General features: G+C 34.1%; 1 protein-coding gene across 4 annotated transcripts in view; it reads left to right on the forward strand.

The window, feature by feature from the left end:
• LOC135136620 (CUGBP Elav-like family member 1-B) overlaps nt 1–27614 on the forward strand; it is a 347598-nt gene that overhangs the window by 108043 nt on the left and 211941 nt on the right. For 3 of the 4 annotated variants that reach the window (XM_064065986.1, XM_064065988.1, XM_064065989.1), the window contains one exon: nt 19228–19272. Coding sequence is in view for 1 of the 4 variants with exons in the window: in XM_064065985.1 (XP_063922055.1) it covers nt 18830–18927; nt 19228–19272 (143 nt within the window). In the remaining 3 variants the exon portion in view is untranslated. Of the gene's footprint in view, nt 1–18700; nt 18928–19227; nt 19273–27614 lie in introns of those variants that run through there. The other variant, XM_064065985.1, reaches the window with a different exon arrangement.

Consider the following 27614-nt stretch of genomic DNA (forward strand, 5'->3'; position numbering starts at 1 on the left):
ATTTTTCAAGTCTATGGACTCACCATGTGGAAACGGTTCAAGATAGACACTTTCTGTTTATATCATTTGATTCCTTGAAGTTTTTTGTCACGGTGAATGATTCCGTGAGCCGGAAAAGTTAGGGGTTCGAGCCTAAGACATCGATAAATCTAACGATGCCATTTTTTTACAGTTCGGAATCGGGATTCGTATTCTGGAGATGAAAATTTAGAAGCATCGCAAATTTTAGAAATTTCCATTATTGAATAAAAAAATTAGTACAATTGGTATTTGTAGTTGTGAAGCATCTAGCTGGACATTTTCATTTAATATTAAAACGGGTTTCGGTGCTCTGGGAACTTCGTTCACAATAGATCACATTGATTTGTTTTTTGCGATGCTATTATCCGATTTTCATTAGGTTTTTTTTGGTTTCCTTCAAAAGATTTAGTAGCGGATTTTAATTTGTTTAAAAGAATCTCTGAAAATAGGGTAATGCTGGTTTAAATCAGATACAAAGAGACGTTGTAATCCATTTTTTACCTGAAGAGTCCTAAAAAACAGAAAAGATCTTTTTGGTTACACAAAAGTTGTCACATTCGCATTTAAAATACAGACTACTTCTTTACTATGTTATTCTTGATTCAAAAATTACTTGTATGTACCGTGCTAACCATCTATAAGACTTTTAAATTGTCTAACAATTTTTAAATGAGCTGAAAAAGTGTCTGTTGAGTTGAAAAATACAGTTGAATAACTTCAACACACATTGATTTACCCAGAATTGATGACCAAAATAACGATCCTTCGTCCTTAACCACAAACGACTTTTCCGTTTTACCACCTTACGATTTTTACTAGCACTTAAATTTTTAACTCTAAAAATTTATGACAGTCTCTACCGCTCCACTCTGTCCAGTCAAAGTTCAAAAGTGCCTTTTGATCTCCGCTCTTCTTTCGCGCAGCTGTAAATCCGAAACCATCCCCAACCCCGGCCATCAAACTAGGGTAATGAGCTCGTTAAGCACGAAAGTGTGCTCCCGCTCCCTCCGCATCATTGTCGGAATAACAATAATGGGCGTTTTAAGGTTTGCATCGGTGGCTGGCGTCCTTAATCAGCGCACCAGATAGGAAACGCCAGAACTCTAATTACGTGCGTCAGGAAGAAGAGACCGACCGCGATGACCGCGTTTTACCACCCGCTACCATTAATGAGGGAGTTATTAACTCTCTTTGACGCACTAAGCTCGTGCGTGAACCGCCAAGGGACTCTAATAACCTGTTGCCACCGTAAAGAGTATCATGACTAATAGATATCACATGAGTGGCGACGTTTCGCCAGAGTCATGTCAAATGACCGCCGATGGTCGCCATTTGAAGCTAGGTTTTGCTCTCCGTACAACATGTTTGCCTAATTAAATATCGATTGAGTTTAAGCCGGCGACACACAAATTGGCTTTTTTGATGCTCGAGTTTATGATTCGAAGAGTTCGACACACTAATAAACTAATAACGATAATATTAAAGTACTCGAGTGTGGTAAATCATTCAACGTCAGTCAGTAGTGAAATGGTGTCATAAGAAGTTGTATAAAATTTCCGCAGCTGCCGCTTCCTACAGGATCTCTTTTACCGCGACCTCTCCGATATCCCTCCCTCGCTCCCATCCTGTAAGCCATAGTGATTTGCTTTATTGTGTGTTGTATTTCGATACGGCCGAAACTGTCCCTTCTATCGCTCTCACGACCGGATTTCTCCAGACCCGGATTTGCTTCTATCTATGTAGGCTATCGTACGGAATACGGCATCGAGTCGCTCTTTATCGAATAGCAAAAACGGATAAACCCCAACGGCAGCGACAAATTTAGATAACCGTTGCTTAAAGTCCGCCACGCCAAATTTAATCCGGGCAATACGGCCCGGAAAAAGTCGCCTCGTGATTGACCGGAACGAGCGCCCGACGTGCCAACATATGCAGATTAGCGAACTAAGTGCTTGTCGGCGGCGTTCGAGCTTGTCGAGGTACATGAGCAAGTTTAATGTCGCCATTCAATAAACATAAACAGTGGAAAGATTAGATAACGGGCGAAGCACGCGCGGTTTCCATTGGGAATTCAACGCACTCGAGTCCGGTGATTGCGCCAGCCGCTAGTGGACAAAAGGATCGAGATGCACACGAACCGGAGGATTCGAGCAACTTCACCGGAATCGGAGTTCACTTCTCTGCCAGTTCCACCATTTAATAATCGTCCTTCTTGTAATGGTAATGAACCCGGTTCTAGGAAAGCGGATTTTTCAAGCGTGCATTCTTTAATTGAAGAGATTTTTTTTAAACTAAATCTTAAATATCGAAACGAATATATGTAATTCAAAAATTATATACTTAAAAAAGTAAAAATCCGAAAATCAGGAAAATCGTAAAACAGAAAAATTGAAAAAAATTGAAAAATCAAAAAACCGGAAATCGAAAAATTAAATAATCGGAAAATTGAAAAAATCGAAAAATTTAAAAATCCCGAAACTTAAAAATTGGGAAATTGGAAAATCCCCAAACTAAAAAATTGGGTAATCAAAAAATTGAAAAATAGAACAATCGAAAGTCGAAAAATCGAAGAGCTGAAAAATCGAAAAATGGAAAATTTTAAAAATCAAAACCCTGAAACATCGAAAAATCCAAAAAAACTGAAAAGTCAAAAATCAACAAATTGAAGAAACGAAATATTGAAAAATCCCAAAACTGAAAAATCTCGAAACTGAAAAATTGGAAAATAGAAAAACTGAAAAATTGAAAAATCTAAAAGTCGAAAAATCGAAAAATGGAAAATTTATAAAAGCAAAAACCTGAAAAATCGAAAACTTGAAAGATTGGAAAACTGAAATATCGAAAAGTCGAAAAAAAGGAAAATCAAGAATTGAAAATCGAAAAATCGAAAACTTATAAACGCCAAAAATTGAAAATTGAAAAAATAGCAAAATTTAAAAACCGAAAAATTGAACAACCGAAATATGACGAAGAACCGAAAAACTGAAAAATCAAAAAAGGGGAAATCCAAAACTGAAATACCGAGAAATTGATAAATTATTGACGAATTGAAAAAATCGATAAATTGAAGAAAAATCCCAAAATTGAAATACCGAGAAACTTATAGATCACAGATAAATTAAAAAATCGAAAAATTGAAAATTCCCGAAAATAAAAAATTGGAAAATTGAAAAGTAGAAAAATCGAGAAAAATCGGAAAATCAAAAAATGGAAACTTTATAAAATCTAAACCTGAAAAATCGAAAAATTGAAGAACTGGAAAACTGAAAAATTGAAAAGTCGAAAAACGGGAAATCGAAAAATTAAAGAATCGGAAAATGAAAAATAAACTCACATGAAAAATCGAAAAAGTACAAACTAAAAATTAAAAATTGAAAAATTGAAAAATCGGGCAATCGAAAAATCGAAAAGATCAAAACTCTTAAAAATAGAAAAACCGAGGTGTTGACAAGCCGAAAATTCGAAAAATGAGAGAATTGAAAAATTGAAAAAATCGAGAAGTCGAAAAATTTAAAATTAAAAAAATCGAAAAATTTAATCCAAAAATTGAAATTGAACAAACGAAACATCGAAAACCCTAAAATCTAAAAATCGAAACTTTGAAAACTTTGAATAATTGAAACATCCAGATATCGAAATATGAAAAGATTGAGAAATCTCAATAAATCGAGACATTAAAAAAATGAAAAATCGACAAATCCAAACATCAAAAAATCAAAAAATCGAAAAACAATGAAATTGAAAAATCGAAAAATCGAATAAATGAAAAATTTAAACATTGAGGAATCCTAACATGCAAAAATTGAAAAGTCGATCGAAAATCCAGAATTTGAACTATCGAAACATCTAATTTCGAGAAAATGAAAAATAGAAAACTCGAAAAACCGAAACATCAAAAAAATCGAAAAATTGGAAACGCCAAAAAATAGAAAAACCGAAAGTCGAGAAATCGAAGAGCCGAAAAATCAAAAATGGAAAATTATAAAAACCAAAACCCGACAAAATCGAAAAATTGAAGAATTGAAAAATCGAAAAAATCCAAAAACTGAAAAGTCAAAAATCGATAAATTGAAGAAAGGAAATATTGAAAAATCCGAAAACTGAAATATCGAGAAACTAATAAATTAGTGATAAATTGAAAAAAATCGAAAAAATGAAAAATCCCTAAACTAAAAAATTGGAAAATTGAAAAACTGAAAAATAGAAAAATCGAATAGCCGAAAAATCGAAACATGGAAAATTTATAAAATCGAAAAGTTGAAGAATTGGAAAACTAAAAAATCGAAAAGTCGAGAAGTGGGAAAATCAGAAATTGAAAATCGAGAAATCGAGAAATCGAAAACTTAGAAACGCCAAAAATTGAAAATTTAAAAAATGTAAAAATTTAAAAATTCAAGAACCAAAATATTGACGCAGAACCGAAAAACTGAAAAATCGAAAAACGGGAAATCGAAATATTAAAGAATCGAACAATTGAAAAATAGGATGAATTGAAAAATCTCAGAACTGATATTCGAAAAACCGAAAAAACAAAACATCGAAAAATTGGAAAATCGAATAACTGAAAAAGTCCAAATGAAAAATTAAAAATTGAAAAACTGAAAAATCGGGAAATCCAAAAATCGAAAAGGCCAAAACCTTTCAAAATAGAAAAACCGAGATGTTGAGAAGTCGAAAATTCGAAAAATGAGAAAATAGTAAGATTGAAAAAACAGTAAACAGAAAAATAAAAAAACGAAAAATCTAAAATTAAAAAAATCGAAAAATTGAATCTAAAAATTGAACAAACGAAACATCGAAAAACTGGAAAACCTTAAAATCTAAAAATCGAAACTTCCAAAAATTGAAGAATTGAAACATCCAGAAATCGAAATATGAAAAGATTGAGAAATCGAGAAATCGAAATAATAGCCCAAACGAAAAATTCAAAATTGAAAAATCTCAATAAATTGAGACATTGAAAAAATGAAAAATCGACAAATCGAAACATCAAAAAATCAAAAAATCGAAAAAGAAAGAAATTGAAAAATCGAAAAACCTAAAATTACAAAAATCCAAAAATATCCAAAAATTGAAGAAAACGAAACACCGAAAAACTGGGAAATCCTAAAATATAAAAATCGAAAAACTCAGATATCGAAAAATTGGAAAAGTGAATAATTTAAAAATTGAAACCTCAAGAAATCGAAATAACAGCCCAAACGAAAAATTCAAAATTGAAATATCTTGATAAAACATCGAAACTTCAAGAAATTGGAAAATAGAAAAATCGAAAAACTGAAGAGCGAAAAATCTAAAACTGGAAAATTAAAAAAAATTAAAACCCTGAAAAATCGAAAAATTAAAGAATTGAAAAGTTAAAAATCAATAAATTGGAAAAACGAAATATTGAAAAATTCCAAAGCTAAAATATCGAAAACCTGATAAATTACTGATAGATTGAAAAAATCGAAAAATCGAATAACCGAAAAATGGAAAAATGGAAGATTTATAAGTTCAAAAACTGAAATAATCGAAGAATTGAAGAATTGAAAAACTGAAAAATCGAAAAGTCATACATTGAGAATCGAGAAATAGAAAACTTAGGAACGCCGAAAAATCTCAGAACTAATATTCGAAAAACCGAAAAAACGAAACATCGAAAAATTGGAAAATCGAATAACTGAAAAAGTCCAAATGAAAAATTAAAAATTGAAAAATTGAAAAATCGGGAAGCCGAAAAATGGAAAAGGCCAAAACTTTTAAAAATAGAAAAATCGAGATGTTGAGAAGTCGAAAATTCGAAAAATGAGAAAATGGAAAAATTGGAAAAACAGTAAACAGAAAAATAAAAAAACGGAAAATCGGGATAACGAAAAATCTAAATTTAAAAAAAAAACTAAAAATCGAAACTTCGAAAAATTGAATAATTGAAACATCTAGAAATCGAAATATGACAACATTAATCGAAAATCGAGAATTTGAACTACCGAAACATCGAATTTCGAGAAAATGAAATCGAAACATCAAAAAAATCGAAAAATTGGAAAAGCCAAAAAATTGAAAAATCGAAAGTCGAGAAATCGCAGAGCCAAAAAATCGGAAGATGGACAATTTTAAAAATCAAAGCCTGGAAAAATCTAAGAATTGAAAAATCCCGAAACTTAAAAATTAGAAAATCGAAAAATTGAAAAATAGAAAAATCGAAAAGTCGAAAAATCGAACAGCCGAAAAATCGAAAATTTATAAAATCGAAAAACTGAAGAATTGGAAAACTGAAAAATCGAAAAGTCGAGAAATCGAAAATCAGAAAGTGAAAATCGGGAAATCGAAAACTTAGAAACGCCAAAAATTGAAAATTTAAAAAAATGGAAAAATTTAAAAATCGAAAAATTCAGGAACAGAAACATTGAAGAAAAACCGAAAAACTGAGTAAAGGAAAAACGGGAAATCAAAAAATTAAAGAATCGGAAAATTGAAAAACAGATGCATTATAAAATCGATGCATTGAAAAATTTCAGAACTGATATGTCGAAAAACCGAAAAAAGCGGAAAATTGGATAATCGAATAATTGAAAAATCGAAAAAACGGAAAATAGAAAAATCGAAATCGCAAAAAATTTTAGAAATAGAAAAACCGAGATGTTGAGAATTTAAAAATTGTAAAAATAAAAAACAGTAAACAGAAAATTAAAAAAACGAGAAATCGAGAAATCGAAGATTTTAAAATAAAAAAAATCGAAAAATTGAAAAATCTCCAAACTCATGTCCAAAAATTGAAAACACGAAACATCGACAATAATAATTGAAAACTTGAAACATTGAGAAATCGAATTATGAAAAAATTCAGAAATTGGGAAATCAAAATAATAGCCCGGAAACGAAAAACTCAAAATTGAAAAATCTCCGTAAATCGAGAAATCAAAAAATTAAAAAATCGGGAAATCGAAACCTCAAAAAATCGAAAAAAAAATCAATTGAAAAATCGAAAAATCGAATAAATGAAAAATTTAAACATAGGGGGAAATCCTAACGTAACAAGATTGAAAAATCGATAGAAAAAATAAAAATTTAAAAACAAGTCGAAAAATTAAATTTTAAAAATCGAAAAATGTTTAAATATGTAACAAAAAATTAAAATATCGAAAAACTGAAAAATCCAAAAATCGAAAAATTGAAAAGTAAAAAATTAAAAAATTGAAAAAACAAAATATTGAAAAATCCTAAAATCTAAATATCGAGAAACTGATAAATTAATATATGAAATATGCTGAAAAATCCAAATATTAAAAAATTGGGTAATCGAAAAATAGAAAAATCGAAGAGCCGAAAAATGGAAAAATGAAAAATCTTAAAAATAAAAACCCTGAAAAATCGAAAAATTGAAGAATTGGAAAACTGAAAAATCGAAAAGTCGAAAAATGGAAAATCAAAAATCGGAAATCAAGAAATCGAAAAGTAGAAAAATCGACAAATCGAAAACTTAGAAACGCCAAAAAGTGAAAATTTAAAAAATGGAAAAATTTAAAAATCGAAAAATTGAAGAACCGAATCATTGACGAAGAACCAAGACATTGAAGAATCAAAAAATGGGAACCCAAAATATCGGAAAATCGAAAAGTAGAAAAGTAAAAAAATGTGAAATCGAAAATATGAAAATTCAAGAAACCAAAGAATTGAAAAACTCCCAAAACTGAAATATTGAAAAATTGAGTAAAAAAAAATCGAAAAAATGAAAAGTTGCAAAAACCGAGAAATCGAAAAATCAGAAATAAAATTTGGATAATTGACAAATACGAAAAATTGTTATACAACATACAAAAATTTCGATTTCTAGGTTAAAAATTCACCACAGATTCATAAACCACAATTTCAGGACTATGAACAAAGTTGTAGGATCATTAATTCCGGGGGAGGGGAGATGCATGGGTGGATAAATTTTGATTAACGGTTTACCATGCTTCCGATAACCTTAAAACTTCTAAAGTAAAAATTCTAAGTAAAAATGGTGAAATGATTTTTTTAATTTTTTTTCCAAAAATCGAACGCCTAATAGAGGAATCATAAACCACAAGGGGAGGAGTGGGTACGTTATTTTATAAAATTTAAATAACATTTGTTATTGTAAATTGTTATTAGACCGGGTTTAGCATCTATATGACATTCCTCACATACATACAAAATTTGACAACAATCAGCCAGAGACCATGGACAGACAGACAGACAGACGGAAATGAGGGACTTTTTTTGTCGTACTCTATGTATAATTAAACGTGCAGAAAACTTGTAAGTAATTAAACTTAATGCATGACTGGAATAAAAGAGATATTGTCAGGACTTTATACGGTTTTGGAAAAACTGTTTGAGAGCCAAATTTAATATCGCTAATAATAATAATTTCAAAACCCAGCTGAGGCGCCCTTTGTACATCCCGGCCGTGAACTTTACACCTCCAGATAACGCATCTCCTTCGGCCGCAAGCTCTCTGTAAGCATCTCGTCGGAAATTAATCAGCAAATGGAATCCGAGCCGGTCAAACGCCGCCGGTCGTCGGAATCTCATCTCGCGCCGAAATAGTTCGCTCACTCGAAATACCTCCCGTAACCGCGAGGAGGTTATCATCCGAGATTGCAACACGGCGAAATTAATGCCAGTTAGGGAACACATTAAAGATGTTGTGCAGGTATAAATCGTCGTTAATGGGCGGCGCGCGCCGCCCCCAGTATAAGCGAGAGCGCGGCTTCTGGATTACCAACTTCTGAAGTAACCACGTAACCACTTAATCTGCGAGGGTCAGGTCGTAAACCGGAGCTCCGGAGTCCGGTAAGTTCCGCAGCAGGGCTTTACGGCCGCCCGGGGCTGCGCAGCCGTCCCCGGAGCCGCTCCCGGCGCTTCCGTCGAGAACAAAGCCGCCGAGATCTATCGCTCAAGACGCTGATCTCGGGCTTTGTAGGCGAACCCGGAGAGGAACGCCGCCGCCGCCGCGCCGGAAACGCTCGTTATGGCAGGACACGGCGGCGGCGGCCGCGGGGCGGAAATTGATTCGTGGCGGCGGAGGCGGGCCGCTGCACCTGCACACAAACAAAGAATTCCGACGAGCATCTGGGCATTCCGTCAACAAAACGAAGACAATTTTTATAGTAAATAGAATACAGAGAAATTTTTTAATTAGGACTGAAAATTCGCGGTGTTAACGACAGACTACACACAAAAACGCTGTCTCTTCCAGCACAGCGATTTTATTGTCCCTTTTGGAGCAGCAGGAATCGCTTCCAGATCCTGTAGGTCTCGCGTCGTCGTCTTGAAATAACCCGGTAATAAAACAGCGTTCACTAAAGGGCGAAACCATTTAAATTGCGACTAACCCGTACATAGGTCACAGTAGGATAATGCCATGCACGAGATCCGGCACTCGCAAAAAGAAAAGTATGATTCAAGCGCAATTACCAGGTCGCCTCTGCCTTGCCTATTGGTCCTGGTAGATCCCTACATGTCTCAACTTAGAACTTGCATGCGTATTTATTACTGCACGAATTCGACATTTATTAGATCAGAAAAGTAAATCGATTCCATGTGCAAATTTCCTCGTCTGAATTACAGATTCGCAGCCCGACTAATTCACGGAAAAATCGACCTTACGGAGCGCGATTTCGCTAAAAACGTCGAGTTTGATGAGCTCGTACAATAATAATAAATATTTTTGTTTCTCCCGCTAGCAGGTATATTGTTATGTTGTCCCGAGTATGATTGACGTGGCAGTAAATATTTTGTTTGGACGTTAATTGTGGTTTTGTTTTAATTAAAAAATTCAGGGGAAATGGGGCGTTTGTTTTTTTGAACGCGCGGGTTGCGAGCCTGAAAAATTCATGTTTTTGGGGGATTATTGCACGTGGATTATTCATGGCGGCACTTACGCCTCGCCCGAATTTACCCTTTCTAATTTCAGTGAGCAAAACGTCGAATTTCGTCGCTATTATCCGCGAAACTAGGAGCCGTGTAAAAATATTTTGACGAAAACAAGACAAAGCAGTAAACTCTTGAAAAAGTACTTAAATTTTAAAAACAGTTGATAACAAACGAGCAGTTTGCCTGAATGCAAGCGTTTCTTAGAGGTTGTAGAGCGAAGTAAACAAATCCAGGCCAGCGAAATATATAATTCAGTGGAGTTTGTAGCTCGTTAAATAGTAAACAAAATCGTGGCAAGAGTCCTCCAATTAAAATGGACGATAAACGAAGTGCTTCACTCGGAATAGATAGGTATCTGGAAAATTTTGTAATTGTCGCGGGATTTGTGTAACGTATTATGGAAGAAACATCGTCATGTGTGTACTTTATCAAGTTCAGGTATATCGAACGACGAATCGATAGACTGGGAGGTCACGAACGTTGTACGTTACTTCATTACAGTCGATTGTTAGATAAATTAATTTGATTTTCACGACAAACTTGTATTCTGAATTGGATTTCGAATTCTAAAAATTTCATGGGTTCAAACTAAGAATAAGAAATTATTTAAACATGAGAGATTTTTCTCAGGGCCACGACTGTGTTATTTTCATTATGGGTTCTCCAATAGTTAAGAAAAACAAACGACTTTTATTAAAACAAAATTGGGGTTGAGCCAATTACACCGAAAACGGGTAATTCATATTTTTCTATTGCGTGGATGTTTTGTTATATTCTTTAGAAAATAATGATATTTAGAAAAAATATAATTGCTTTTGCCCTGCGGAAATTTCTCAAAAATTCGTAAAATAAATATTTTCTATTATCTATTATGTCTCAGAAAATATACTCAAATCACTGCTCTGTACCTCTCTTTGTTGGGTTTCCTCGAATAAAGAAGAAAAATGACCCATTACGAGAAAAATAATGTTGTTTAAATTAGCAAAAACAGTACATTCTGTGAATGTTTCAGTATTTTGTTCAGAAAGCCATGATATCCGAAGGAAAGTATAATTTTTTCTGAAATAAATCATCTCCTGTGGAAATTCCGTAACAATTTTTTAAATAAATAAGCTTAAAATAAATTGTTATCCCGGCGCCTCCACCACTTTTACACAAAATTTAAAACCTGTAAAATTGGTCTTAACAAGCGTCAGTCTGAAGTAAAATTTTATCAGGATCACGAATATGTGTTATTTTCGTGTTGGTTGTTCAAATTATCGAGAGAAAAGCGATTTCATTATTCCACTTTTCGCATTTTTATAGAGAACATTAAAGTGGGTCAATTAAGGCCACGAGAATTTATCTTTCGGAATATTTCCTCAAAATCACTGATCTCTTCTCTTTGTCGGACCTCGTCAAATAAAGGACAAAAACGCCCTAGGAAAAAATTAATATTGCGCAAAGTAGACTAAAAAAGGTAAGTTATTTAGTTTCGATTCGCTGGATGTTTTAATATTTTCTTCAGAAAGCCATGATACCCAAAGGAAAGCTTAATTTCTTCTGAAATAAATCATCTCCTGTAGAAATTTCGTAAGAATTTTTTAAATAAACACTTTTAAAATAAATTGTTAGCCCGGCGCATCCACCATTGTTACACAAAAATTTAAAACCTTCTAAATCGGGCCCTAACAAGTGTCAATCTGATGTGAAAACGTATCGAGATCACAAATGTTTGCTTATTTTCGTGTTAGTTCCTCAAATTATCAAGAAAAATGCGATTTTATAGTTCCTCCTTCGCCACTTTTATAGAGAACATTAAAGTTGGTCAATTCGGGGCAAAAGGGGATTTATGTCTCAGAAAATACCCTCAAAATCACCAGTCTGTTCTTCTCTTTGTCGGGTTTCCTCAAATAAAGGACAAAAACACCCCATTATGAAAAAATATAATGTTGCTCAAATTTGACTAAAACGGTATATTATTTTATTTCGATTCTGTGGATGTTTTGATATTTTGTTCAGAAAACCATGATATCAAACAGAAAGCATAATTTCTTCTGAAATTAATCATCTCCTGTGGAAATTCCGTTACAATTTTTTAAACAAACATTCTTAAAATAAATTATTAGCCCGGCGCATCCACCATTTTTACACTAAAATTAAAATCTGTTAAACCGATTCCAAGAAGCGCCAGTTTGATGTGAAATCTTCTCAGAATCACGAATTATTGCTTATTTTCATTATAGCTGGATTATGAAGAAAAATACAATTTTATATTTCAAGCTTTACCTTTTTTATAAAGTACTTAAAAGTTGGTCAGTCTGGGCCAAAAGAAAATTGATCTTGTGGAGAAATTTCTCAAACTCACTAATCTGTGCTTCTATTTGTCGCGTCTCCTGAAATGAGGGAGAAAAACGCTCCTTTCGGAAAAAAATAATGTTGCTCAAATTAGACTGAAAAAAAGGTATATTATTTTGTTTCGATTCTGAGGATATTTGGTATTTTGTTCGGAAAGCCACAATATCCAAAGGAAATCATTATTTTGTTCTAAAGTAAATCATCTCCTGTGGAAATCTAGTAACAACTTTTTAAGTAAATCCTCTTAAAATAAATTGTTGTCCCGGCGCATCCTCCATTTTTACACTAGAATTAAAATTTGTTAAATCGTTCCCAAAAAGCGCCAGTTTGATGTGAAATCTTCTCAGAACCACGAATTTTTCGTAATCGTCATAATAGCTGTTCAAATTATGTAGGAAAATACAATTTTGTAATTTTTGCTTTACCACTTTTATAAAATACATTAAAATTGGTCAATTCGGAGCCAAAGTAGATTTATTTGACGGAAAACTTTCTCCAAATCATCAATCTGTGCTTCTCTTTGTCAAAATTTCTCAAATAAAGGAGAACAACGCCCTTTTTGAAAAAAATTAATGTTAGTCATATTAAAATAAAAAAAAATATATTATGTTGTTTTGGTTCTGTGGATGTTGTAGTACTTTGCTCAGGAAGCAATACTATACAAGAGAAATTTCGTATGAAATAAACCATCTCGTGTAAAAATTTGGCTACAATTTTTTAAATTAATACTCTCCAAATAAATTATTATCTCGGCGCATCCTCTATTTTCACACAAAATTTAAAACCTGTTAGATCAGTCTGACGTGAAATCTTATCAAGATCAGGAATATCTGCTTATTTTCGTGTTAATTAATCAAATTATCGAGAAACGTGAGAGTATATATATAATTAACTAAGATTAAAGGGTCGATAACCAAAATTTTTTTTTTGGGCGAAAAAATGTGAAAAAATTAAACTCCCGTCTAGTTTCTAGACTTATTTTGCAGGGTAGAATACATTCTTGTCGTCAGTTGTTGAATATGAGTTCGATTTCCACCAAAAAGCCGTTTCATTTTGTGTCATAAAAAATATGTTTTAAATTTATCCATTTCAAAATACTCCAAGAGACTTCGCGTTTGTACCATTCGATTCCCTGGAGTTTTCTGGTCAAAGAAAATGACTTTGTGGGCCGCCCTCTATATTTTTAGAAGGTATATCGTTTGCCAAAATCAGTCTTATTTAAGCAAGTACTAGCCCCACCCACCCGCCCTCTATTTTCTTAGAAAGTATGTCATTTGCCAAAATCAGACTTGTTTGAGGAAATACTAGACCCGCCCACCCGCCCTCTATTTTCCTAGAATGTATGTTATTTGCCAAAATCAGTCCTATCTTAGCAAATACTAGCCCCGCCCACCCGCCCTCTATTTTCTTAGAAAGTGAGTGATTTGCCAAAATCAGTGTTGTCTTAGCAATTACTAGCCCCGCCCACCCGCCCTCTGTTTCTTGGAAAGTACGTCCAATGCCAAAATCAGTCTTATCTCAGCAAGTAGTAGTAGGAAGTTTTTGTAATTTTCTTTAGAAAATAATGATATTCAGAAAAAATATAATTGCTTTTACTTTGAGGAAAGTTCTTAAAAATTCTTAAAACAAATTTAATATTTTCAAAATAGATTGTTCTCCCGGCGCATCCAACATTTTCGCACAAAATTAAAAATTTTGTCAGGATCGCGAATTTGTGTTTATTTCCGTGTTAGTTGGTCAAATTATCGAGAAAAATGCGATTTTATCATTCTACCTTTGGCATTTTTATATAGAACATTAAAATTGGGCAATTCCGACCAAAAGGGATTCGTCTTTCGGAAAATTTCCTCAAAGTCACCCATCTGCTCTTCTTTTTGTCTGGTTTTCTCAAATAAAAGACAAAAACGTCCTTTTAAGAAAAAAGTTAATATTGCGCAAATTTGACTAAAAAAATGGTTATTTCCTTTCCATTCTGTGAATGTTTTGATATTTTGTTCAGAATGCCATGATATTCAAAGACAAACATAATTTTTTCTGAAATACTTAAATCGTCTCCAATGAAAATGTCGCAGCAATTTTTTAAATAAACACTAAAATAAATTGTTAGCCCGGCGCATCCACCATTTTTACACGAACTTAAAATCCATTAAATCGGTCCTACGAAGCGTCAGTTTGATGTGAAATCTTCTCAGGATCACAAATTTTTGCTGATTTTCATAATAACTGTTCAAATTCTGAAGGAACACACGATTTTCTAATGCTAGATTTACCTTTTTTGCGAAGTACTTTAAAGTTGGTCAATTCGGAGAAATTTCTCAAAATCACTAATCTGTGTTTCTCTTTGTCGGATTTCCTCAAATTAAGGGCAAAAACGCTCTTTTAGGAAAAAATAATGTTGCTCAAATTAGACTAAAAAGAGATACATTATTTTGTTGCGATTCTGTGGATGTTTTGGTATTTTGTTCAGAAACCCATGATATCGAAAGGAAAGCATTAATTCTTCTGAAATAAATCATCTCCTGTGAAAATTTTGCAACAATTTTTTAAATAAATACTCTTAAAATAAATTGTTATACCGGCGCATCCACCATTTTTCCCACAAAAATTAAAACCTATTGAACCGGTCCTAACAAGCGTCAGTGTGACCTGAAATCGTATCACGATCACGAATATGTACTTATTTTCGTGCTAATTACTCAAATTATAGAGAAACGTGAAAGTCTCATCAACAGAGATAATTTGAAACGGGCGATATCCAAAATTTTTTTTTGGGCGAAAAAAATGTGAAAAAATAAAATTCTTGTCTAGTTCCTAGACTAATTTTTTAGGGTAGAATTAATTCTTGTCGTTAGTTGTTAAATATGAACTCGATTTCCACCGAAATGCCCTTTAATTTCGTGTCTCAAAAAATATTCGTAGAAGGTACATCATTTCCCAAAATCAGTCTTATTTTATCAAGTGCTATTCCCGCCCACCCGCCCTCTATTTTCTTAGAAGGTGTGTGATTTGCCAAAATCAGTGTTGTCTTAGCAAATTAATAGCCCCGCCCACCCGCCCTCTGTTTTATTAGAAGGTGCGTCATTTGCCAAAGTCAGTCTTATCTCAGCAAGTAGTAGTAGGACGTTTTTGTAATTGTGTTTAGAAAATAATGATATTCAGGAAAAATATAATTGTTTTTACTTTGAGGAAATTTCTTAAAAATTCTTAAAACAAATGTTTTCAAAATAAATTGTTCTCCCGGCGCACCCATCATTTTTGTACAAAATTCAAAATTTTATCAGGATCACGAATATCTGCTTATTTTCGTATTAGTTGTTCAAATTATCGAGAAAAATGCGATTTTATAACTCCACATTTGGCATTTTTATAGAGAACATTAAAGTTGGAAAATTCGTACCAAAAGAGGATTTCTCTTTCGGAAAATTTCCTCAAAATCATCGATCTGCTCTTCTCTTTGTCGGGTTTTCTCAAATAAAAGACAAAAATGCCCTTTTAGAAAAAAAAAATTGTTGGGCAAATTTGACTAAAAAAAATTATATTATTTTCTTTCCATTCTGTGAATGTTTTTGGTATTTTATTCAGAATGCCATTTTATTCAAAGATAAACATAATTTCTTCTGAAATAAATCATCTCCAATTAAAATGTCGTAACAATTTTTTAAAAAAACACTCTTAAAATAAATTGTTAACCCGGCGCATCCACCATTTTTACACTAACATTTAAATCTATTAATTCGGTCCTACTAAGGGTCAGTTAGATGGGAAATCTTCTCAGAATCACGAATTTTTGTTTGTTTTCATAATGGCAGTTCAAATTATGAAGGAAAATACGATTTTATAATGCTTACCATTTTTATAAAGTACTTTAAAATTTGTCAATTCGGGCCCAAAGGGGATTAATCTTATGGAGAAATTTCTCAAAATCACTAAATCTGCGGTTCTCTTGTTGGGTTTTCTCAAATAATGGACAAAAACGCCCATTTAGAAAAAAAAATAATGTTGGTCAAATAAGAGTAAAAAAAAGTATATTATTTTGTTTTGGTTAATTTGAAACGGTCGATATCCAATTTTTTTTGTTGATAAAAATGTGAAAAAATTAAATTCCGCTAATCTAGTTTCAAGACTAATTTTATAGCGTTGAATTCATTTTTGCCGTCAATTGTTGAATATGCTGTTTCTTTTCGTGTCTCAAAAAATATGTTTTAAGTTTATCCATTTCAAGTCCAAGGTAGAGACTTCGCGTTTGTACCATTCGATTCCCTGGAGTTTTCTGGTCAAGCAAAATGACTTTGTATATCATTTCCCAAAATCAGTTTTATTTTAGCAAGTGCTAGCCCAGCCCACCCGCCCCCTATTTTCTTACAAGGTATGTCATTTCCCAAAATCAGTCTTATTTGAACAAGTACTAGCCCCGTCCACCCGCCCTCTATTTTCTTAGAAGGTATGTCATTTGCCAAAATCAGTCTTATTTGAGCAAGTACTAGCTCCACCCTCTATTTTCTTAGAAGGTATGTCATTTGCCAAAATCAGTCCTATTTTAGCAAGTACTAGCCCCGCCCACCCGCCCTCTCTTTTCTTGGACGATATGTGATGTGCCAAAATCACTGTTGTCTTAGCAAATTACTAGCCCCGCCCACCCACCCTCTGTTTTCTTAAAAAGTACGTCATTTGACAAAATCAGTCTTATCTCATCAAGTAGTAGGGCGTTTTTGTAATTTTGTTTAGAAAATAATGATATTCAGAAGAAATATAATTGCTTTTACTTTGAGGAAATTTCTTAAAAATTCTTAAAACGAATTTAATATTTTCAAAATACATTGTTGTCCCGGCGCATCCACCACATTCGCACAAAATTAAAAATTTTGTTTATTTCCGTGTTAGTTGTCCAAATTATCGAGAAAAATGCGATTTTATAATTTTGCATTTGGCATTTTTATACAGAACATTAAAGTTGGACAATTCGCACCAAAAGGGGATTTGTCTTTCGGAAAATTTCTTCAAAATCACCGATCTGCTCTTCTCTTTGTCGAGTTTCCTCAAATTAAGGACAAAAACGCCATTTTAGGAAAATAATATTGTTGCGCAAATTTATCTAAAAAAAAATTATATTAAATTCTTTCCATTCTGTAAATGTTTTGGTATTTTGTTCAGAATGAGATGATATTCAAAGACAAACATAATTTCCTCTGAAATAAATCATCTCCAGTGGAAATGTCCCAACAGTTTTTTACATAAACACTCCTAAAATAAATTGTTAGCCCGGCGCATCCACCATTTTTACACTAACTTAAAATCTGTTACATCGGTCCTACGAAGCGTCAGTTTGATGTAAAATCTTCTCAGAATCACGAATTTTTGCTTAATCTCATAATAACTGTTCAAATTATAAAGGGAAATACGAATTTATAATGCTAGCTTTAAGCAAATCTGTGCTTCTTTTTGTTGGGTTTCCTCAAATAAAAGACAAAAACGCCCTTTTAGGAAAAATATAATATTGCTCAAACTACACTAAAAAAATGTTTATTATTTTGTTTCGATTCTGTGGATGTTTTGGTATTTTGTTCAGAAAACCATGATATCCAAAGAAAAGCATAATTTCTTCTGAAATAAATCATCTCCTGCAGAAATTTCCTAACAATTTTGTAGATAAATACTCTGAAAATAAATTGTTGTCTCGGCGCATCCACCATTTTTACAATAAAATTAAAATATGTTAAAACGGTCCCAAGAAGCGCCAGTTTGATGGAAAAGCTTCTCAGAATCACAAATTTTTGCTTATTTTCATAATAACTGTTCAAATTATGAAGGAATCATTTTTATAAAGAACATGAAAGTTGGTCAATTATATTTATCTGACGGACAATTTTCTCCTAATCACCAATTTGTGCTTCTCTTTGACGAATTTTCTCAAATAAGGGAGAAAAAAGCCTTTTTCGACAAAAAAATTAAGTAGTTCAAATTAGACTAAAAAGTTATAATTTACCTTGCTTGAACACTGTGTTTCCCATTTTATTCAGAAAGTCATAATATTTAAGTAAACGCTTATAAGTTCTCCTAAAATATTTAATATCCGGCATAAATTTCTTAATAACTCTTAAAATATATATTCTTGCGTAAAATTAAATTTCGACTTGAATTTTTAAATCCCGAAAATTTCCAAAAATTTCAAAATTTGCAATATTTTTAAAGTTTACGTGAACGTTCGTAGTTCAAGAGTTAAACTTAATTATCAACAGCTTTAGAATATATTTATTAGAAAGTCTTCACTTCAGTGTTCAACAAAAAATTTAAGCTCATAATATTTAAGAAACTGTTCTTTTTCTAGCACAAAAAGCAGTGAAAATGGTCTAGATTCACCACCCTGGGCTACTTTTAAATCGAATTTTTTGCAAAAATCCCCATCCCTCTGCCGCGTTTGTTTTTCGCAGCCTTCTAATATCCATAGCGACATTGTCAAAATTCCAAAATAACGTTGACGTATGAAATTTCCGTGAGGTCGTGTGAATATTTCGTAGTTTTTTGTCCCAGTCTCAAAATTCATAGTGTCTCTCATTCCATTGGAAATCGCCAGCACTTATCGGCCAATATGTGGGAGGATATGTGTCGGCCGTGTGATGGATTCACCGAATCGCAATATATGAAACACCAGCCCGGCTTGTTCTTGCAGTCCCCGGCTGTGTTGAGGTTAATTGGATTTTCACTCTAGTACATAAGAGGATCAGCATCCCAAAGAACACGCAGACGGAGCCGTCAGTCGGTGCGCGGATCTGCGGAAGCGACAATGCCAAATCCCTGCGGCCTTTCCTCTCGGACGCTTTTATCGATGCACTTAGTACTGGCAGGCAGTACGTCACGAATACCTGGCGAATTGCCTGCCAATGCTGCCAAGAACAAATTGCTCTTCGGTGCATTTCCGCTATACTAATTAGATAACATTTACTCAGTTGTTAATGCCAGTTTCCTCATTGTGTGTTCTTGTTGCAGTTGTTGTGACGTCACCAACGACTTCCATAGGCCGATTTATAGTAGGTGAGTAATCCCCTCTTACACGGGCAGCCGGACGGTGGGGCGCCACCGAGGTAAGACGCCAAATCATTCCAATACAATTTTTAAACCTCGTTTAAAAAACGTACAAGAATTTCTGCAGAATCCTGACACACATTCGCGTTGTAGATCAAATCCCAACCTTGTTTAACTCCGCCGAATGATGCCACTCTAATCCATCACGGCTTAACCGCATCCATATTTTTCCCGAGTGCAGCCCGATGCACACTTTATCCCTCCCATCCGTTATCGCGGCTTACTTTTTGCCTAAAGTCCTCCCACAAAAGCGTAGTAAACTCGTGCCAGCGCCCATCACACAGCAAACATCATAAATAAAGTATCCCCGTCGTTCCGAGTCAACACAAATCCAAATGAAGCACGAATTATGTCCGGAACATCGACCCCAGACGCCGTTACACTTCGGACAGAATCCGAGAAACCGCACATAAAGCGCAATAATCTCGAGCTTACCAGCGAAATTATTTTTTTCGCTACGCCGGGCTTACGGTAACGTTCCTGGTCAGATCTGCTCGCGTAACTGCCCCTACCCGACTCGTTTATAATAGTGGAGCTCCACAAGGGTCAGTGCTGACTCTTCGATCCTTTTTTGTATATATCGACGATCTACTACCAACTTACAACAATATAAATAATAATGATAATAGTGACAGTGTTTGGAGGGACTAATCTCGAGCCGCTCGCCCTCCGTTTAATATGCGGCTCGAGTTCTACGACGAGTTGTTAATCCGGAATTGTGTGAATATGTTCTTAGAGCGAGATTAACTAAATCTGGTGGTGGCGGCGACGATGCCGGCCTTCCTCCGCTGCGAGGGAGACAGGTGCCTCTCTGCAACGTTAATTGTCTTAAACCGCTAATCTAGCATCTGCCACGTGCTGAGCCCCTGAGAAAACTCCAAACTTTGGACGCTTCTGTGCTCGGCTGACGCGTCGCGAAGACATCTCGGGGGAGAGGGGGCGGACGTTCCATCAGACTGAGGATTTGCGGTTTAGTGGGATTAATGCATTCTTGAGGAGGTTTGTGGTGACCCGGGTCCTTCGATTTTAATTGGGAGCGAAGCGTTTTTGGCTAAACTATCTGCATGTGGAAATTCCGCACTACTTCGGGAATCTTGATTTTCGATTAAAAAGAACTCCAGGAGTTGCTTTGCAAACGCCGGCGGCTTTATCCCGGCCTAGGCAGCCTGCCCCGACCTAATCCCATTAGGTGCAGGCGACTTCATTAGTTTAGCCTCGGTGTTAAATAATTTACGCGCTTTGTTGCTTCCGGGCACCTGGTCATATCGGGAATTTCCGGGCCGGCGAAAGTCCGAACTCCACCGGGACTCCTGGGATAGATTCAAGTGAAAACGTCAAAACTCCTCGAAGTCACGATGACAGTTCGCAGTATGTGAAAATTCGGTCTAGCGATTCCGGTCATCGCACTTGTTGCTGAAATGGGAAATTAAACGGCCGCACGTTTTTCGACGCGCCGAAAATTTGTTTGCCAATTAGGGCCGCCGCTGAAATTTCGGGGCTCGTGATTTTTTCATTTTGCGCGCTATACGAAAAATAGCAAACTCGCCTCGCCCGTCTTCGAAATTGAGTTCGGGAATCGCGGCTTATCGTCCGGGTTAATAACGGCATAATTAATGGAATCGCTTGTAAACGTACACCGGAATCAATTCAATTTGGGGTTTGGGAGTAGGAAGACGATCTCGTCGGAATTTTTAGGCGTACTTTGGGCGTATAAGCGTCGCGGCGATAACGAGGCAACTCGGAATGAGTAAGTTTCTCCCCCGTTTTCCGGCCATCCACCTCATCTTCGCGCTGACATTTTGACGTCGACTGTCAAACGCGAAAAGATTGCATCTTTTGGGAGCCTGAAATCCGGAGATCCCGGTTTTGATTGATGCCCGGGGAATTAATTATGCGGAAAACTGTCGGTTCTCAACATCGTTTCGTTGCGCCGCCGATGATCCTGGCGGAAAGTTTCGCGAACAGGGAAGTTTAAAGTAAACTGCCCGCAAACTATTATAGTCATCGCTATCGGTATTAACACGTAACGGGGGAAAGCGGACCGGATATACAGGGCGATTCACGGGTAATAACCGTTAAAATCACATTAAAAAATTCAAAAATATTAATTTATTAATCATGCTCCTTGTCATAGAAAGGGTGCGAACAACAGCAGTGTTCTGATTCGAATTTTATATACTTTTAAATGAAGTAAAATTTCGGAATTTCAGGCGCCTGACTAAATTTTCCCTCCGAGATTTTTTCAAATTATTCCCAAAACATGACAAGGGATCACCAATATTCTTTCAAACCACTTCAAAAATCAGACAAAAGGAGTCACCGAGATTCTTTCAAACCACTTCAAAATCAAAACAAAAGTACACCCCGAGATTTTTTCAAACTACTTCAAAATCAGGCACAAACAATCCCCGAGATTCTTTAAAACTACTTCAAAATTAACACAAAACGAGTCCCCAAGATTCTTTCAAACTACTTCAAAAAGCAGGTAAAAGGAGTCCCCGAGATTCTTTCAAACCACTTCAAAAACCAGACAAAAGAAGTCCCCCAGATTTTTTCAAACCACTTCAAAAGCAAGACAAAAGGCGTCTCCCAGATTCTTTCAAACTACTTCAAAAATCAGGTAAAAGGAGTCCCCGAGGTTCTTTCAAACCACTTCGAAAATCAAGTACAAAAAAGTCCCCGAGATTCTTCAGAACCACATCAAAAATCAGACAAAAGGCGTCCCCGAGATTCTTTCAAACTACTTCAAAAATCTGGTAAAAGGAGCCTCGAAATTCTTGCAAACCACTTCAAAAATCAAGTACAAGGAGTCCCCGAGATTCTTTAAAACCACATCAAAAATCAGACAAAAGGCGTCCCCGAGATTGTTTCAAACTACTTCAAAAATCAGGTAAAAGGAGTCCCCGAGATTCTTTCAAACCACTTCTAAAATCAAGTACAAAGAAGTTCCCGAGATTCTTCAGAACCACCTCAAAAATCAAACAAAATGCGTCCCCGAGATTCTTTAAAACTACTTCAAAAATCAGGTAAAAGAAGTCCCCGAGATTCTCTCAAACCACTTCAGAAATCAAGTACAAAAAAGTCCCCGTGATTCTTCAGAACCACATCAAAAATCAGACAAAAGATGTCCCCGAGATTCTTTCAAACTACTTCAAAAATCTGGTAAAAGGAGTCCCCGAGATTCTTTCAAACCACTTCAAAAATCAAGTACAAAAAAGTCCCCGAGATTTTTTCAAACTACTTCAAAAGCTAGACAAAAGGAGTCCCCGAGATTCTTTCAAACTACTTCAAAAATCAGGTAAAAGGCGTCCCCGAGATTCTTTCAAACTACTTCAAAAATCAGGTAAAAGGAGTCCCCGAGATTCTTTCAAACCACTTCAAAAATCAAGTACAAAAAGTCCCCGAGATTCTTCAGAACCACATCAAAAATCAGACAAAAGATGTCCCCGAGATTCTTTCAAACTACTTCAAAAATCTGGTAAAAGGAGTCCCCGAGATTCTTTCAAACCACTTCAAAAATCAAGTACAAAGAAGTCCCTGAGATTTTTCAGAACCACATCAAAAATCAGACAAAAGAAGTCCCCAAGATTTTTTCAAACCTCTTCAAAAGCCAGACAAAAGGAGTTCCGAGATTCTTTCAAACTACTTCAAAAATCAGGTAAAAGGCGTCCCCGAGATTCTTTCAAACTACTTCAAAAATCTGGTAAAAGGAGTCCCCAAGATTCTTTCAAACCACTTCAAAATCAAATACAAGGAGTCCCCGAGATTCTTTTAAACTACATCAAAAATCAAACAAAATACGTCCCCGAGATTCTTTCAAACTACTTCTAAAGCCGGACAAAAGACGTCCCCGAGATTCTTTCAAACTACTTCAAAATCTGGTAAAAGGAGTCCCCGAGATTCTTTCAAACCACTTCAAAGATCAAGTACAAAGAACTTCCCGAGATTCTTTCAACCTACTTCAAAAATCGGGTAAAAGAAGTCCCCAGATTCTTTCAAACCACTTCAAAAATCAAGTACAAGGAGTCCCCGAGATTCTTTAAAACCACATCAAAAATCAGACAAAAGGCATCCCCGGGATTCTTTCAAACTACTTCAAAAATCAGGTAAAAGTAGTCCCCGAGATTCTTTAAAACCACATCAAAAATCAGACAAAAGGCGTCCCCGAGATTCTTTAAAACTACATCAAAAATCAGACAAAAGGCGTCCCCGAGATTCTTTAAAACTACATCAAAAATCAGACAAAAGGCGTCCCCGAGATTCTTTCAAACTACTTCAAAAATCTGGTAAAAGGAGTCCCCGAGATTATTTCAAACCACTTCAAAAATCAAGTAAAAGTAGTCCCTGAGATTCTTTAAAACCACAACAAAAATCAGACAAAAGGCATCCCCGACATTCTTTCAAACTAATTCAAAAATCAGGTAAAAGAAGTCCCGAGATTCTTTCAAACCACTTCAAAAATCAAGTACAAGAAGTCCCCGAGATTCTTTAAAACCACATCAGAAACCAGACAAAAGGCATCCCCGACATTCTTTCAAACTACTTCAAAAATCAGGTAAAAGGAGTCCCGAGATTCTTTCAAACCACTTCAAAAATCAAGTAAAAGGAGTCCCTGAGATTCTTTAAAACCACATCAAAAGCCGGACAAAAGGCGTCCCCGAGATTCTTTCAAACTACTTCAAAAATCAGGTAAAAGGAGTCCCCGAGATTCTTTCAAACCACTTAAAAAATCAATACAATAAATCCCCCAGATTCTTTAAAACCACTTGAAAAATCAGGTACTTGGAGTCCCCAAAAGTCTTTCAAACCATTTCAAAAATTAAACAAATAGTATTTGATTGATTTAATTTGTTATTATTGAACAAATATTGCTACATTATACTTAAGGTTAACATTTCCTAAAAATGTATCTTATTTTTCCGAGTATTCCTTTCATTATATTACGCACACCCCTTTTGCTCACCTTATTTTACTCCGAAAATGTAGGAACGCCAAAAATTAAAAAAAATTAGAAATCGAGAAATCGAAAGTTGAAAAATCGTGTAACTGAAACATCGAAAAATTGAGAAATAGGAAAATCTAAGATCTGAAAAATCGGAAAATCGAAAAATTGAAATAGTATCTAAACATTTCAAAAACCGGACCATCCGAAATTGAAAGATGAAAAAATGAAGAAATCGAAATGTCGAGAAGTACAAAAATAGAAAAATCAAAATTGCCCAAAATCGAAAAATTAAAAATTGCAAAATTGAAAAATTAAAAAAAAGAAAAAATAAAATCAAATACATTTGTGAAAATTTGAAAAACTGAACAGTCGAATAATCCAAACGTTGAAATCTCGAGAAGTTGAAAGATCTCGACCATCAAAAAATTGAAAAATCCAAAATTTAAAAACTCGGAAAATTGAAAAATTAAAGAACTGAAAAATCAAAATCTTGAGAAATCGAATAATTAGGACATCGAATCGGAAAATTGGAAAATCGAATACGCAAAATCATTAAACAAAAATCGAAGAACTGAAAAATTCAGAAAATCAAAAAATCATAAAACGAGAAATACAAAAGTTGAAAAATAAAATAGGTTAATCGAGAAATCCAAAAATTTAAAAACTGGAAGAGGGAGAAACTGAAAAATTGAATAGATGAAAAACGAAAAATTATAAAATCGAACAAAACATTGGAAAAATAAAAGAAAAGAAAAAACGAAAAATTGTGAAAATGAAAATTAATAAACCGGAAAAATGAAAAATGAGAAATTAAAAATTGAAAAAATAAAAAATAAAAAAAAAATTAAATAGTCATATCGAATTGGAAAAATTGAAGAAACAAAAATTGAAATAAGTATCTAAAAATTTCAATAACCCGTCCATCCAGAAATTGAAAGATGAAAAAATCAAGAAATCGAAATGTCGAGAAGTCCAAAAATAGAAAAATCAAAATTGCCCAAAATCGAAAAATTAAAAATTGCAAAATTGAAAAATTAAAAATTAAAAAAAAGAAAAAGAAAAATCAAATACATTTGTGAAAAATTGCAAAATTGAACAGTCGAATAATCCAATCGTTGAAATCTCGAGAAGTTGAAAGATCTCGAAACATCAAATAATTGAAAAACCCAAAATTTAAAAACTCGGAAAATTGAAAAATTAAACAATTAAAAAATCAAAAAATTGAGAAATCGAAAAATTAAAACATCGAATCGGAGAATTGGAAAATCGAGAACGCAAAATCATCAAACAAAAATCGAAGAATTGAAAAATTCAGAAAATCAAAAAATCGAAAAACGAGAAATGTAAAAGTTGAAAAATAAAATAGGTTAATCGAGAAATCCAAAAATTTAAAAACTGGAAGAGGGAGAAACTGAAAAATTGAATAGATGAAAAACGAAAAATTATAAAATCGAACAAAACATTGGAAAAATAAAAGAAAAGGAAAAACGAAAAATTGTGATATAAAATTGAGAAAATGAAAATTAATAAACCGGAAAAATGAAAAATGAAAAATCAAAAATTGAAAAAATAAATAAAAAAAATTTAAATAGTCATATCGAAATGGAAAAATTGAAGAAACAAAAATTGAAATAAGTATCTAAAAATTTCAAAAACCCGACCATCCAGAAATTGAAGTTTGAAAAAATCAAGAAATCGAAATGTCGAGAAGTCCAAAAATAGAAAAATCAAAATTGCCTAAAATCGAAAAATTAAAAACTGCAAAATTGAAAAATTTAAAACTAAAAAAAAAGAAAAAGAAAAGTCAAATACATTTGTGAAAAATTGCAAAATTGAACAGTCGAATAATCCAAACGTTGAAATCTCGAGAAGTTGAAAGATCTCGAAACATCAAAAAATTGAAAAACCCAAAATTTAAAAACTCGGAAAAATAAAAAAAATGAGAAATCGAAAAATTAAAATATCGAAATATTGAAGAATTGAAGGATTGGAAAATCGAGAACACAAAATCATCAAACAAAAAATCGAAGAATTGAAAAATTCAGAAAATCGAAAAATCAAAAATTTAGAAACGCCAAAAATTGAAAAATTCAAAAACTGGAGGAGCGAGAAACTGAAAAATCTAAGACTGAAAAATTGAATGGACAAAGGAAACATTATAAAATCGAAAGAAAATTAATAAACAGAGAAAATGAAAACTCAAAAATTAAAAATTGAAAAATAAAAAAACTAAACTATTTAAATTGTCATATCGAAAAATTGCAAATCGAAAAATTTGAAAGTCAAGAAATGGAAAAATTTTAAAAATTGAAGTTGGAAAAACGAAGAACTATCAAACCGAAACATGGAAAAATTGAAAAATGAAAGAATATGTAATTATAATATCAATAAATTGGTCTGATTAACCTGACCTGACCTGACTTGCCCTAACCGAACTAAAATATTCATTTTTTTATTAATAACATTTTTTATTCTAAGCAAGTTCAAAGTTGCTGCCCTTTAATGTGACGTAGCCAGAGTTTGTCGAAATATTGTGGAAAATTCAAAACTGAAGTCCTATTTGATTAATTATTTTAAAATTAAAATTTACACTTTCTTTCGAGAAAATTCCTTATTTCAAATGGAAGACATCGTCATCTGGGTGCGGGATTGCCTTGACGTGGCCGTCCCTGATGGGAGGTTCCTGTAAATGTATTCTGTGTTGAATCCGTCAGCACACATGTTGTTAAAACCCTCTTTAAAAATAATCATAACGGACTGATAAGAACCGAAGCGCAAACAGCGTTTACATTGGCATAACGACAGGTCTGGAACGAAGCCAAGTCGTGCAAAAAATCCATCCCGGCAATTACATTTTCGTTAAGAAGGAACGCGCTTGCAAAACACAAAGGTAATCACCCAAAATAAAAATTAAATTTGAGCTCTCATAACGTGCGAGCGTTCGTGCTGAGTCGGCAAACTTTGTCCGGGCGATGTTTTCCGGAGAACAGGCACGAATCTGAATCGAGGATATATGGACGCGGCGCGAGGACTCTCGGATAATAAATAAGGATTCCCCGTATGAACTTTCCGGTTCGGTCCGGCCGCTATCGAGATGGTCCGGTATATCCAGCGATACTCTTAAATCAGTTAACCGTCCGGGGTTAACCGTACAGAGGGAAGAAAACGTTTAGTTCCTGCGGAAGCTCGAAAAAAATTTATACAAGGGATGAGCCGTCTCTCGAATAAAAACAACTCTGCTCCCTGATCCAGCTTGAAACGATAAAATAATACCGTCTAAGCTCTCGGAACGAAAAAAAGAAATGATCGACTTCCTACGCGCCCGTAAAAAATAAATAACTCCGGG

The sequence above is a fragment of the Zophobas morio genome, unplaced genomic scaffold (genome assembly GCF_036711695.1).
Source record: "Zophobas morio isolate AGI-343-1 ecotype UQ-CSIRO unplaced genomic scaffold, CSIRO_AGI_Zmor_V1 ptg000026l, whole genome shotgun sequence".
Taxonomy (NCBI): Eukaryota; Metazoa; Arthropoda; class Insecta; order Coleoptera; family Tenebrionidae; genus Zophobas; species Zophobas morio.